This window comes from Cryptomeria japonica, chromosome 2 (assembly GCF_030272615.1).
Source record: "Cryptomeria japonica chromosome 2, Sugi_1.0, whole genome shotgun sequence".
Lineage (NCBI taxonomy): Eukaryota > Viridiplantae > Streptophyta > Pinopsida > Cupressales > Cupressaceae > Cryptomeria > Cryptomeria japonica.
In genome coordinates, this window is record NC_081406.1 from 565,647,553 (window position 1) to 565,663,341 (window position 15,789).

Genomic DNA, 15,789 nt, shown 5'->3' on the forward strand with positions numbered 1-15,789 from the left:
CATTCCGTTAGTAATTGTTATTATCGCTCAATTTGATTAGTTTCTTCATACTTTGATATTCTTGGAAACAGAGAATATTTGATGACAATAGTGATCTGCCTATTCATACTTTGTAATTAAGGAATATTGTATTAAAGCCATCAATCATGTTTACTAATGAATATGTAATATTAATGAATACGTGATATTGATAAGAATATTAATGAATACGTAAATAAGAATATTAATGAATATTTAATATTAATATGTGATGTGTAACATTTAATGAATATGTAATATGAATGTGTATAATAATCTGTTTATTATTAACATGTTTATGAATTTGACTATTGGGTTAAGGGTGGGGACATGACACTTCCACGCCTACCATCTCCTTTCTTTACCACTTTTTCACTTCTTTTTGTAGCTCAAATGTTTCTAGTTGTACTTACACCTCATGAATAACCTTAGGAGGCACTTGTGAGCATAGCACAGCATCATGGGCTGGTATATGCGCAAGATGGTATTTCAATCTATTAATGCCTCCATAGTAAATTGTTTTGCAATAATAACATTTTACCTCTCCTTTCTTTTGCCCAGGGAAAATTTCAGCATGTTTCCAACATTGGTCCCTTTTAATTGTGGTTTTGGACATTGTGATAAAGGCAATTTGAAAATCTCAAGGCTGCTGCAATAACATGTAAAGACAAAAATATTAACATCTGTGATTTATAATTATTAAACTAATGCAAAAAAATATAGGGTTTGCAACTATAAAATTAGATTTTTTTTACGAAAACACCTAGGGTTTGTTCAAAAAAAAAAGCAATCACACCTAGGGTTCTTTCTTTGATCTACTAAAATAAAATTGAAAGAAGAAATGAAATGTAAAGGAAAATGCAATTTTTGGTTAAAAAACCATAAAAAATACAAACTCACCTTTTAAATCAAGCTTGAAACCAGCAGAGAGCTCCTTCCAACTGTTGGTAGACACTTCTTGATGGACCAAACATATCTACGAAGCTGCCCAAATTCGATTCTACAATGGATTTTTGCTCTACCTCCTTGCTGGTTTGCCTACAATGCACTCTAAATTTTGCTCACAACTCTTTTCTCCTACTTTGGCTTGAAAATGAAATAATGTGCTTTTAGGGTAGAGGAGCAAATATAAGTAAAAAAAAGCAAGTTAAAACATTTTATTTTATGTTTTTTTGACTTTTCTATTGACTGCCACATGGCAGAGTACGGGCATCAAGAGTCAGCGAGTTTGGGAAAGACTTGGCCAAGACCAAGTCTGGGTCCCCTAGACTCGGCGAGTTTGGGAAAGACTTGGCCGACTCCGAGTCCAGGTCCCCTAGACTCGGCAAGCTTGACTCCTCTCAAACTTGCCAAGTTTTGGCGAGTCTTGGTGAGTCTTGTAACACTGGTTGTAAAATACTAAAAATAAATCATTTCCTTAGATTTATACCAGATAATTAGCAGTTGACAGTGCTTTTTTACAACGGTACGACATGTATAAGGGCTTCTATCTTTTTTTCTGTCTTTAATCTGATTACATAGGAAAAATGGTTATGAATATTGCATGTCTATTTGGGTTTCCATTTACAGGCAGAATAAATCAGACTATCTAGATTTTTTTCTATGAGTAGAAATAACTGTGATTGTGTTATGAGAATTAGAGGCTTCTCAGATAAACATATTACATTCAGTTCGGTACATCTGCTTCTATGTTCTTTGATATTCAATGGAAATTCTAGGGAAGCTTACTCTATTTCTTGGAACACAAATAAGATAACTAACAGGCTAAGTAGATAAGTTTCTATCTTGTACACTGCATGACTACTTTGATTCTTTATTTATGCAAAAGGTAAACTTGGATAAAGTTTGGATTGTTAGTTTTATAATATAATATGCACCCTTGATTCTTTCAATTTTATGATAGTCCTGCTGAACATATGCTATCTGGATTTTCATAAAGAATCTTTTGATCTGGATCACATGTATCCTGTTTAATAGGTGTATGCTTGGGGCAGAGGGGAACATGGAAGATTAGGCTTTGGTGATGACAAAAGCAGCAAAATGGTGCCACAGAAGGTGAATCTTCTTGCTGGTGAAAGCATTGCACAGGTACGATATTTCTTTTATTAATGTTGGAATCATAATTAATTGATAAAGGTGATGTTTTGTCACAATATTTTTAAATCTTCATATTTAATAACACTATTTTTCTTCAACAAATGTATACAAAGCAATTTTTCTAGTGTTTTTAAAGAAGTTTGGTAAGAAAAATGTGGCTAAGTGGATAACTTGGACATACATCCGCAGGTTTCTTGTGGGGGAACACATTCAGTTGCACTTACAACTGATGGCAGATTGTTTTCTGTAAGTAGATCTAGTAGCAAGTATATGAATCATTGTATGTTGGTTAAGTGCAAATGTGGAGTTTTTAGGAGTAGTTAGTACTGATGTGTTCAGAAATATCAGAAAGAAACTGATAGATACATTTTATTATTATGAACAGTATGGAAGAGGTGATCATGGCCGTCTTGGATATGGTCGAAAAGTTACAACTGGGCACCCAATGGAAGTACGAATAGACATAGAATCCCCAAAGAATACTTCAGAAAATAATGGCCACTGGGTTGCTAAACTTGTTGCATGTGGAGGTCGACATACACTTGCTATAGCTTCATCGAAATCCAATGAGGAGATTTTTTAATGTATACAAATTATGTGATTTAAATGGCATCAAAATCCAAACTTAAGTAGACTTTAAGAACTCAGGCTATAACAGCATTGTATTCTATAACTAGTACAACTTGTTATCAGTCACTAAGATATGTATTTAGTAATATCTTTCACAAAAGAGAACATTACCCTAAAAAAGAAGCTCACTTTATGTCTACATACATGGCTTAATTTTGTCTCAGAAGTAAATAAAAGAGCTGGATGTATTGTTATAAAATTTAGATTAGCACCTTCCATTGAACACGTTTAGGATAACAAAAGATTTGATTGAAGAGGAGATTGTCTTCTTAACAAGAAACAAACTATTGTAAATGGTTATTGAAGAGCAAGATGTTTACTCTCCTTAGATCCCATCAGTGTGTTGTCCGAGGCATCTCCAGAAATGCAAGGATCAAATATTGTGAGCCAATTTCTGCTTAAGCTCCAAAATTCATAATTTAAATTGTGAGCCACACAGAAAAGACTATTTAGCATTTAGATTATGTTCAAATTCCAAGTTAAAGAACACTCGATGAGAAAAACAGAAAAACATTTATTTGTGAATATTTTGTAGGTTTGGACAATCACATTCATTCTCTCAAAATTTGAGTCATGTTCAATATTGTGGGGGAGCTCTACTTTGATGAGGAGATGAAAGTGAATCCCACATGAGATTGTTGATACCATCAAAAAATAAGTTTTTTGTGATGAAAGATAGTCAAAACAGATCTATACCAGTACTTTTTAATGTATTATCTACAAATATTAGCATCAAGGACTCAAAAAAATTAGGTCCTCAGTTCTAGATTGACCTTCTCCACTACTTTTAGATAGAGATTAAATTTCTAAGTCATGGAATCCCTAAGAACTTCCTACCATTATAAAAATTCAAGCCCAAAGGTGCAATGTTCCTATGAATATGATATTATAATGTATTATGTAGTAATAAGTAAACATTGAGGTGTATATGCTTTGTAAGTCATCCCATTGGTTAATTAGAACAAAAGTATTTAACCCACATGGATGGGATAATGGTAATTGTCTTTAGTAAGATTATATTTGTTGTAAGGGCTTATTGAGTATAAAACGTCAATCTTGAATATTGTAATTTGGGTTTACACTCTATTGGGTGGATTGCCCTGTTCAAGTAGCTAATTGGCAAATAAAAAATTCATGCAGTCATAAAGGAGGCATATCTCCTCATCCCAAGAAGCCAACTTTGCTCCAAGACAAAAGATTACTCTTTTATTTGTGTGCAGCGCCACTTTAGAAGTCATAACTTTTGAAAACAAAAGGAATTTTTTTATAAACATTAAGAATTGTGTAATTTATGCTTAAATATTTTAAGAGGAAAAATCCTCAAGAAGCTAGCAATGATTGAAGGATCATTTCCAAATAAGACCCCTTGCACATTCATTCTTTCACATAGCTGTCTAAGGGAGGGAGGCACCTTTTTTTAAGAAGATCGTATAAGAAGAGGCAGCTTAAATATGATTTCCAAGGATTTATAGCAATATCAAGAAATGGTGAAATAAAACATCAATGGAAAAGAGGTTTCCAACTATCAAACTGTCAAGAGCCTACAAGATTCTATGTTTCGAAGGATTTGTTAGACCTTGTCGAAATAAAGAATTTATTATGAAAATTTCATCAAAATCATCTATTGAGCCACCTTCCAAAAAGGTCTATTTTTAGCTCATGCTAAAAATAGTTCCTCGCCATTTTTGAAAAAATTAGCATATTCTAAGTTTTTGTTTTTAATTGAAGTGTCCTTTATTTTTAGCTCGAAGTGAGTTATTCTTAGATCATCTATCATCATTAAGAGATGTAAGAATTTGAGAGATTGTAATAATTTTAATTGCTAGTTGAAATAATAATCACAACTTAGAATTAGAATTAGTGGACATGAAGTTTGCATTCATGCAAACAAGCTATTCAAGGTAGAAGTAGTAGTTAATATCCTCCATTCATTTGTATGCAATGCTTTGAAAAATAAGTGGTTTTTTTGCAATTAATTAGAAATTGTAATTTGCATGCTTACATATTGTTATAGTTGCTATTCACCAAATATTTAATGCTTTTGTTAAATCTAAAATTCATCATTATTTCACTTCTAAATTATTGTTGATGTGTTTTCATCTTGTGTTATTATGTGTTTTTTAATTTAAAATTTACAAAAGGGAATGCATGGAGAGCCTCTTCTCCTTTAGAGCTTGTTTACAATGATCTAATGGGTCTATTCCCTAAACCTTCCATGAGCAAAGCCAGGTATGTCCTAACATTCATTGATGATTGCACACGATATACATAGGTGTATTTTTTCAAGTTTAAGTCTGAAATGTTTGAGAATCTCAAGATTTTCAAAGCACATTTAGAGAAGCAGTCTAGCAAAATGATCAAGATCCTCCACACAAATAATGGGGGGGGGAGTATGTTAACAATGATGTTCAACATCTGTGTGATGAAGCTGGAATACAATTGCAGAATACAGTTTTGTACACTCTGCAATAGGATGGGGTAGCTGAGAGGAAGAACTAATCTTTAAAAGAAATAGCCAGTTGCATTTTGCATGCTAGGTATCTTCCTTCCAAATTGTGGGCTAAAGCAATCAATTGTGCTCCATAAATACAAAATAGATCTCCTCACAAATCTCTCATTGGAAAAACACCTTTTGAAGCATGGAGAGGTATGCAACTGGAAGTCACACATTTCTGCATTTTTGGATTACAAGCATGTGCTCACATTCCTGGAGACAAGAGGAAGGCTTTGGACCCTCAAAGCAAAGAATGTGTCATTGTTGGATATCCAGATGGTGTAAAGGGATACATATTGCTACATCTTTCAACGTAAACTCTCTTCATTGAGAGGAGTGTCTACTTTGATGATTGTCCCATGCATGCATCTTAGGAGAAACATGCCACCACTTATGTGCTTCCTCCTCTTATAGATATCAAAGATGATGCATCTAGTCATTCTGATCCATTTTTTGATACATTTGAATCTAAATCGGATGAGAAGAGCATGCATGTACAGATCCACATACAATCCTTGATTTAGATTCTAGTGATGAGTTAGTATCCCCTATGAAAAATCAAAGGAGCTTAGTTGATATATATGATGCCCCTCTTGCACTCTCAACTACTAAGCCTGCCATGTCGATGCAGGCCTATATGGTTCTAGCCTCTGACCCTCGGTCTTATACAGAAGTTGCAGGGAATCCTCTTTGGGAAGTAGCTATGGATGAGACATCTAGTCATTCTAGTCATTCTGACCCTCAGTCTTATGCAGATGATGCATCTAGTTATTTTGATCTAATTTTTGATACATCTAAATTTGAATCAGATGACAAGAACATGCATGTGCACATCCACATCCAATCCTTGATTTGGATTCCAGTGATGATTCAGTATCCCCTGAACGAGCTTAGCCGATACATATGATGTCCCTCATGCACTCTGAGCTACCGAGCCCATCATGTCAATGCATGCCTATGTGGTTCTAGACTCTGACCCTCACTCTTATGCAAAAGCTACAAGGAATCCTCTTTGGGAAGCAGGTATGGAATTATGCTATTAGTCTTTTATGCTAGTCAAACCCAAAACAATGCACAATTAAAATTTATTCAACTTGAATATGGAATCTCTAGAAGAAACAATGTAAAGACTATAAATTAAATATACATATTGTTCATAATAGGTTAATTTTTAGTTTACAAGGAGGTTCTCTTTCTAATTTGAAGAGGTGAGAATGAAAATGTTAGCAAATTCTTTTGACTCTCTGCTATGGACAACATACAACTAGTGTTATCCACATCAAGTCATTCCAATGTGGCACAAAGGTTTTAGAGCTCACAAATTTTTTTTCAAGATTTCAAAGAGGAATTATTACAAATCAATTGTTCATCAAGAGGGTAACCACATCAACAATTCTCCAATTCAATTATTGTCATTAGAAAGTTTAGATTGTCTCATTGGTATTAACAGAAAAACATGAGCTTCCTCAAGGATCAATGAAGAATTTTTCAAATTTTTATGGTGATGGCAAGCAATGAGCTTGTTTCAACTTTCACCACATGTTTAACTTTGAATATAACATATGAATATATTGCAGTTTGCTTGTTTGTAAAACCCTTACAATGTGCAATAGTTGATTGGTTTTATCACATTGCTATTGATTCAATCACAAGTTGGGAGTCAATGAGTGAAGTTTTTTTCATAATTCAAGCAAGCAAAAGACACTCAAACCTTATTTTCTCAAGTAAAACCAATTAGGAAGTTTGTTGCATGATTTAATTGTCTAGTTAGCGAGATTATTGACACTCCAAATCTTTCTCCTAAGATTCTTTTTAAGTTGTTTCATAAATGATTTATCTTTAGAAGTGCCTTTCTTTATCAACATAAGTAACATTATTGAATTGAAGGATGCTCAAGAACATGCCATTCAGATGGAGAACAATAATGATTTTTCTTTGGCTGGTTTTGAGGCTTGGTTTTGAATGTTTTTTTATTTAAATGGAGCCTGTGCATTTTGTCGAGTTACCATTGGAGATTTTACTTGGCTTGTTGATAATTTTGGTTAAAGCTTGGAGCTTGGATTTTGACTTGGATTGGTTTTGCGCTTCGTCAAATTTCATTTCCATCACTTCAATTTCAAGGTTGGAGGTCTTACTTTTGTATTTTCTTTCAAAATCTTGTTTGCGTCGTGCAAAAAGATTGTTTTCGAGAGCTTGGGAAATACATTTATTTTATATAGTTTGGGTTTTAATTTATTTTATGTGATTTATAATATATAGTTTAAACTATAGCTTGGGGAAAAATAAACTCTTCCTATTGGTTGTGAGTTGTCGTGAATGGCCAACACTGTGGATTTTAAATTTGGTGTTATTGGATCTTTATTTGTGGTTGTCTCCTTTAAATTTGAGTTTGATTTTGTCTGGAGGTCTTCTATTTGTGTTTATGAAATTCGAGAGTGCTTGTTTCTTTCTTTGTGTATTTCCTTTGTCGAACATTGCTGGAAGTCATCCTTCTATGTTTGTTTGCAATGAGTCTGTGTATGGCTATTGTAGTTGGGGATTTTTATATCCCATAGTCATTTCTGAGTGTGGAATTTGTTTTGGGAGTTTATTGGAAACTTATATTGTTTTCTCAACTCTGCCTGTGCTTTGTCTTGATGGGAGCTGTGAGTGGCATTTTGGGTGAATACTCTTCTTGTAGTTTACAATTTGTGATTATGTTTATCTCTTTTGCTTCCTTGTGTCTGGGCGTTTCTTTTGGGCCCTTATTCGGGCATTTTCGTAGTCTGTTGGATTTTATTTTTGTATCGTAAATTTTCAAATTTTGGGTATTGATTTTCCTAAATGTGCTAAAACCTCATATGTGCTATAACTTTGGTCATATGCGCTACTTTAAATTTCATATGCACTTTTATGTTTATCATATGCGCTATTCTATTCATTGTATATGCTATTTTATGTTTCATATGTGTTGAATGATGTTTCATATGTGTTGTCAGAGGTTGTATATGTGCTACAGAGTTAGTCATATGCGCTAGTCTGTGTAGTTTTGGTGTTTTTCCAAGTTTTGCTTATCTATGATGAATTTTCCAGAGTTATTCCTGTACTAGAGGCTTATGTTGGGGTTTTTCTGATGTTTTCTAGCATTATATTGTATTTGACTTGGTTATTTGTCATGGTTTTATGCCCCGAGAGTTTATATGCCTTGCCATATGGGTTGTATGCTTCTCCAACATATTGATAAGTCGTGTTGTGAGGTTTATTTTATTATTTTTTCTCCAGCGATTTGATAAGCCTTGTTGTTGAGGATCACTTCATGTTTATGGAAGATTTTGATTGCCCATGAGATGGCTTTTGATTCATTATCTTGCATTGAGGCTCTTGATTGATATTGGTGGCTATGTTTTCTTATGTGTTATTATGGATTCTTTTGGATGTTGCTTTTAGCCTCCTTGTTTTAATTGGTGTCTTGGGAACATGTTAAGGGGAGTGGGCTTTCATGTGATGATCGGGGTTGTGAGAGATAGGCTACTAAGAGGTTCCTTGTAAGGATGCTTAGAGTCTAAACCGCCAAGGAACATTGAAAGTTTTCCTTATTGTAAACAAGTGATAACATTAATAATTAATTAGATGGGTTGGGTAATTAGGTTTCATCTGATCAAGATAATTAATAGTTGTGAGCCCTAAGACTTGATCCTAGGGAGGATGTTTTAGGATAAGCTTGGGAAGGCCATTGTGATGGTAAGTCAATCTCCCTTGATTCTCTCATAGGTTGAAATGGCTCTACATGTCTATTGGGATTATGTCTTTCAGGGCAATGCTTTTATGTGTTGGAGGATAGCATGTGATGACACTCCACTCCTACATGTGGCCTTTATTTGATTTGTACTTATCTTGATTGGATGGTATGCCTCTAGGAGTTTATATTTGTGATTGCCTTGTGATTGGCATATGATTATGTATTGTTGTAGTGCTTGAGTCATTGAGTCTCTTTGGTTGTTAGGTGTCAACTTAGGTCTAGAGTGTGTGTTGGGACCTTGTGTCATCTCCTAGCATGGGGGGTGGTTCCTTTGGTTCCACATGGTCGGGTGGTTGATGCCTTCTTCCATTGGGATGTCTTCTTGGATTCTTCATGTGTGGATGTGGATTCTTCTTCATTGCAATTCATGGATGATTATTGTAGTTGATGGATGTATCTGATATCATGGCAAATGTAATGTAATTATCTTGTAAAAGATGTAGATGAGATTATGTATTAAGAGAGATATGATCTTGATGTATAGTTCGTATATTTGTTATAGTGGATGTTGCCTTAGGACTTGGCATATGATTGGAGAGATAAATATTGAGATGTATTATGCATTTATTCTTGTGAAGAAATGGAATCATGTCATTAGATGGTTATGATGGATTTATCTTGAAATGAAGTAGATTAATGTTATTGGATGTTTGTAATGGAATTCTTATTGTGGTTAAATGTAATGGTTAGAAAGGAATCATGTATAGCTTGCATTTAGGTAATCTTAATAAAAGGAAATGTGATTATGATAGTGGAAGAAATTTACAAGGGGATTAGGAACTTTTGGATTTGGTTAATAAAATGAACTTAAGGAATATGGATTGGGTTGCATTAAAAGTATAGTTTATCATGTTGGAATAAAAGATAGAAAGTTGCATATCATGAAAGATAGGAATTAAGTGTATTGCATTGTTAATGAATATATTAAGTATTGTAATGGAAATGAGTAGATTGTTATTGCTTATGTTGGTAGTATAAGTAATGACGTTGAGATACTCTAGGGAGATGATAGAAATGTTATGTTATTTCGATTGCGTAATTATTTTATGTGTTGTGATTCATGTTCGTATCAGTGAGATGATAATGAATGTGATTTATGGATGGTGGTGTGTTGCATTAGATGTTATTTAAAAAAAAAAATCTCCATTAGTATGTTAGTTGCTTTATTTCTCTAGGGTATTTTGGCGAGCATTACAATGGTCATAATAACCTCACCACTTAACCAATACGCTATGGGAAGAACCCAAGTATTAATATAAAGTTACAACACCACCACTTAACCAACAGACTATGAGAAGAACCCAACTATTAATATAAAATCAATACTAGATTAAATCTAATTTTGTTAGTTATATTTGAAAAAGTTACTAAAGAGTGGATATTTTAAATCGAAGTTACTAAATACTATAGATTAGGAATTTAAACATTTGCCATAGCTATTAAATTATTTATAGATATCTACTATCTACTAACAACTGATAGATATGCATTAGTAATTAATAGATATGGAAAGCAATATCGACATTAAATAATATTGATAGTCTTTTTAGAGTTGAGAGCGAAAAATGATAGGGCAAGAATGTTCTCCTTATGACCTATAACCAATATTTTGAGCACTAGTTGTAATGTTTGGAAATACTAGAAATCATGCTTAAACTCATTGAACTTTTTGTTTCTATTTCTATGAAACAAATTTGGATGCAAACTATGTCACAAGGTTCATGTTTATTTTTTAGCTTAACAAGAAATTTTTTTGAACAAGTGACAAATTTTTGGGATTAAATTTGAATAATATAAATCAATTAAGTTTTTATTTTTATTTAAATATCTTTTTTAAAAATAAAAAATTAGTACTAAAATGAGTATAAGAAAAATGACTCGTTGTCGAATTGGAGTAAAAGAGCAAAGTAGTGAGGATAATCGAGGAGAGCATAATTTCATAGAGGATCAAGAGTCTCAATTGGCATAGGGATTGCACTACCTCAATAACAGACCTCTAGATAAGTGTATCTCTTTCTTTTTGGACAATGGACCGTTAAAAATTTAAATTGTAAAATTGAAGGAAGTTTTTTTTATTATATCAAAATGGGCAGGAGAGTAGGCATCAAAGAGTAGAATTTTTCTTAGTGCCACAAACAATGGGGTAAGGAAATCTTGTTAAAATCACTTTTGAGGGGTTTCTAACTTTTTCTTGGTGGAATTTCTTAAAGTAGGGATGAAGGGAGATATTCTAAAGGATGGTTCATATCAAATGGATGGTGCGGGCTTCTTATCAAGGATTGGGAACCAAACTTCAACCCATAAAAAAAGAAACTTGAAGTGGTTCCTCTATGGTTGAGATGATATGATTATCCACAAGAGTATTGGGATCAAAAAAATCCTAGCTGTATTCAAGAATAAAAATCAAATGCTTCATCATGATGGATGAGAAGATTGAAGGAGACTTTGGCATCTATGCAAGAATCTGTGTGGAGATGGATACTAAAAACCCTATCTTGTATGAGATCAAAATCTTATCAAACAGGTGTATGGTGTCAAAGGGTCGAAAAGGACCTTTCATTGTTAATATGCATATCATGCTTGGATCACTTAGTACAGGAATGGATGAAGATAAAGGAAGGCGATGTAGAAGATGGGAAGTCAACTCCCAAAGAGGTTGAAATGCCGAAAAGGCAAGTGGTGGGGGCTAGAATGGGAGGTTCAAGAAAATCTAAAAAGATGGCAGGGGTTGATGCAGACAACATGGGTGATTGCTCTATAAGAGTGAATGTCCATGTAGATCCTGGGAAGACAAGAGAACCCCTTCTGGTGGAAACCAAGTGATTGTGACACCTCTTGGGTTGCAAGTTATTCAATTAAGAAATGGAATTTTTTTCTCTCAAAGCAATTATGTGAAGGAATTTTTGAAGAAGTTTGGTTTTGATGATTGCAAACTGGTTACAACTCCTTTAACTATTGGATGCAAGAAGCAAATATGATGAGTCTCTGCAGGTTGAAAAGAAGTATAGGTCGATGATTAGTGGATTGTTGTATTTTTCTGCATCCAAACTAGATATCATGCAGGTTGTTTGTCTGGTAGCTAGATTTCAGGCAAATCTAAAGGTGACACGTGAGCAAGTTGTAAAGAGAATTTTCAGATATTTGAAAGGTACTATGGATTATGGACTTTGGTACAAAAAAGGTGGAGATTTTATGTTGAAAGCTTATACTGATTCAGATTGGGATGGAAGTGTTGATGACTGGAAGAGTACTAGTGGTGGTGCATTCTTTTTAGGGGACATATTGGTCTCCTGGTTCAGTTAGAAACAAGATTCAGTTTCCCTATCTACTGTTGAAGCTGAATATATTGCGGTGGCATCTTGTTGTAATCAGGTAATGTGGATGAGACAGACTCTTAAGGATATCAAGGTGACATATGACGATGCAATTCCTATTATGTGTGATAATACAAGTGCAATAAACATTTCGAAGAATCCAATTATGCATTCAAGAAAAAAAATATTTCAATCAGATATCACTACTTAAGGGAGAAAGTTGTTGAGAAGGAAGTTAGATTGGAATACATTTCTATGTAAGAGTAGGTTGTAGATATTTTCACAAAGGCATTGGCAAAGGATACATTTGAGTTTCTTCGAGAGAAGCTTGGGGTTACTGCCCCTCCTTCTAGCTAGGTGCGTTATAGGGATGCATCTGTCCAAGGGGAGCTTTCATGACTATTTCATGTCCTACATTGATGTCGCGGTTGCTCTCAAGGGGAGAAGTGGAGTGTGCAGTGTTGTTGTGACATTTGTCCTTGATGGCAAAGTGGGGGAGATTAAGCAAGTGTGATCTTTGGGGGAGAGATTGAGTAAGTTCTAGCAAAGGGGAGAGATTGAGTAATTCTAAGAGAGAGATTGAGCAGAGACTATGTAGTGGATTCTAATATGGGGAGAATTTGTGTAGATTTAGTTTGTGGAGAGATAAGAGCAATATTTGAGTATGGTCAAGTGTTGTCAAGTGTTGTCATCAATGACAAAGGAGGAGATTGTTGGAAGTATGTGTTGATGTGGTTGTCATTAATGTCAAACTTGTTCCAAAATGGCATTGGTCTGGAATGTTTGTGGTGCATAGATATCTTGTGTTGGTATTGTAGGTGTTCATTGTTTGTTCTGAAAGTGTTCAGGTCCAGAAAGTGTTGTTGATGTTGTTTATTATGGTTATCTTTGTTGTATATAGTTTTGGTATGATGGATATAATTGTTTTTTCGTCTAGAAATATCTGTGTTCTCTAGGTGTTGTAGCAATGTTAGTTGTTGGTTGTGATATTCTATGTTTGACCTAGCCTTAGGTCTAGATGTGAGTTGTGGGAGATTGTTTGATGTGTTATGGGTCTGACCATAGCGTGTGGAAATCCGGATTTGAGTTGCTTGCATTGGAGAATATGTTTTGACCGTTAATTTCTTATATGGATGTGTAGCATGTGGATATGTTGTTGGTTATGTTCCAGTGATTGTCGATCAATGAATTGATCTTTGGGAGATGTGTTTTGGTCTTCTCTTTCTCCAGAAGTGGATCAACGTGTGTATTTTTTGTTCAGGAGGTATATTTTGTTTCAGGCCAACTTGAGTCAAGCTTTGATGATCTATCTTGTATACAAGGATGTGTATGATTGAGTTATGTTGATGGTAAAGAAGAAAACTATGATGAGGTGTGGAATGTAGATGCATGATGCGAAGGTAATCGATGAGGTTCAATGAAGTGCAAAGAAGAAGAGTTGTGTTTGAATGATATGCAAGTTGTGTTGAGACTATGACAGAGATATGAGATAGTGTTGAGAGCTGAGGTCTAAGTTGTATGTTATTATGTTGCTCGCTTGATGCAAAGTTCAAGGATAGCTTCATGATCAAGAGATTCTTATTTTTATATCATTTTGTATCTTTCTTTGAGTGTCGTTAGCTTCAGGTTTTGCAAGTCCTCTTTTGTATATTGGGCCATGAGCAATTAGCCTTGTTTTGCAAGTATGGAGCACTTAGCTCTTTTCTTTGGAATCTGATATACATAGTGGATATATATTGTGGGCAGGTGCTCACCGTGGTTTTTTCCCTGTTTGGGTTTTCCATGTAGAAAATATTGGTGTTCATGTGTTTGATGTGTGTTGAAGTTTAATTGTTTCTGTGTTGCATTTAATTTTTGTTTTGGACTGATTCACCTCCTCTCTTAGTCATGCCTTGGGTTCAACACTTTCTTTGTCTTGCATCTTATCAAAGTCTATTGTTTCTAGATTAATAACAACAAATTGGCATCCTTGTCATTTCAATGGTGTTTGCACAAAATTCTTAACAAAACCCTCTCCCTTCCTTCTATGCTATTTTGTATAATAATGATAATTATATCTGTCATCTATGGTGCACACAAAACAATACAAAATCATTGCTATGACTACACAATTATTTTGTTTGTTTCCTTGACCTGACGTCTTAAACACTAAATATTTATTTCCTTGTGACTTTAACATTAACAATTTAATTGTTTAATTATTTTACTAGGTGGTTCATTTTTAATTAAAATATTTTTAATTTTAACATGATTTATTATTAAAGATGAATGGGAGACTTATACTCACACATTTTGGCCTTATTGTGTGATATTTAGATAATTAAAACTTAATAAGAATCCCCTAATATGTGTTGTTTTGGGGTGTACAAAATGACAGGTTTCCTGATCCTATCAACCAAATGGAACCATTTTTAACAAACATTGGTAGATGAGAGGTAAATACAATTTGATTGTACCTTAAACCTAAACATGAACACTTAGAAACAATGTTGGCATAGTTTGACATTAAGACACTCATTGGACATGCATCATCATGATATCACAAGCCAAATTATAATGGCATGGTTAACGTTTCCTAATCCCATCACACTTACTTCAAATTTGTAATTAGGAACTACCTCATTTACATCTTTCCCGGGTTGAATCAACCAATGCATATATCCACATTAGGTGAAAAATAGGTAACATGAGATGTAAACAATATGTAATCGATTTGTACCATATTTACAATTAGGTCTTTGTCCTAAAAGAACATTTGCAAGTAGCATATACCCAATCTAAACAATCTTTAACAACAATTTAAGCATGCATGTTTGACAAAAGTCTTATCAAATAAACAACAACCAAAATTAGATGCACATACTTTTTGATTGTACTAAATTGCTTGTGGACTAAGATGCTTATGCATATCTTTCACTCCACATTATACAACATAGAATAGAAACTTATGATAATTTTGAAATAAGACAATTAAGCTTAGATGTAAAAAGTAAGAACCCATTACCACAACATATAAGACAATACTAAGAACCACCATAAGATATTAAATGCTTAAATGATTGCTTAATTTCATCTTGCTTCAAAATTTAAGTAGCTACAAAATAGAGAACAATTGAGAGCAGTACAATAGAACTAGAGGCTCTATTATCTGCTAAATACATGAAAACATGCCAAATATTACAACTGTTATACTACCATATATAGGTAGGATTAGAATGTTATGTCAAGATGTGTGGATGATCTGTGTATCTTCTTTGCATCATCTTTCAACATAAAATAGAAACTTTTATTATAATTTTAAAATAACACAATTAACCTTAGATGTAAAAGTAAGAGCCTAATACCAAACCAAATAAGACAATGCTAAGAGCCGCCATAAGATATTAAATGTGCCAATGATGCTTAATTATAGGTTGCTTTAAAATTCAAGTAGCTACAATATAGATAACAATTAAAAC

The 15,789-nt window shown here is 33.8% G+C and overlaps 1 protein-coding gene across 1 annotated transcript in view; it reads left to right on the top strand.

The window, feature by feature from the left end:
• LOC131041533 (ultraviolet-B receptor UVR8) overlaps nucleotides 1–2,884 on the top strand; it is a 191,902-nt gene extending 189,018 nt beyond the window's left edge. Inside the window, exons 9-11 of the mRNA XM_057974660.2 lie at nucleotides 1,996–2,106; nucleotides 2,305–2,361; nucleotides 2,501–2,884. Coding sequence (XP_057830643.1) covers nucleotides 1,996–2,106; nucleotides 2,305–2,361; nucleotides 2,501–2,698 — 366 coding nt within the window. The 3' untranslated portion in view covers nucleotides 2,699–2,884. The remainder of the gene's footprint in view (nucleotides 1–1,995; nucleotides 2,107–2,304; nucleotides 2,362–2,500) is intronic.
• The last annotated feature ends 12,905 nt before the right edge of the window (nucleotides 2,885–15,789 follow it).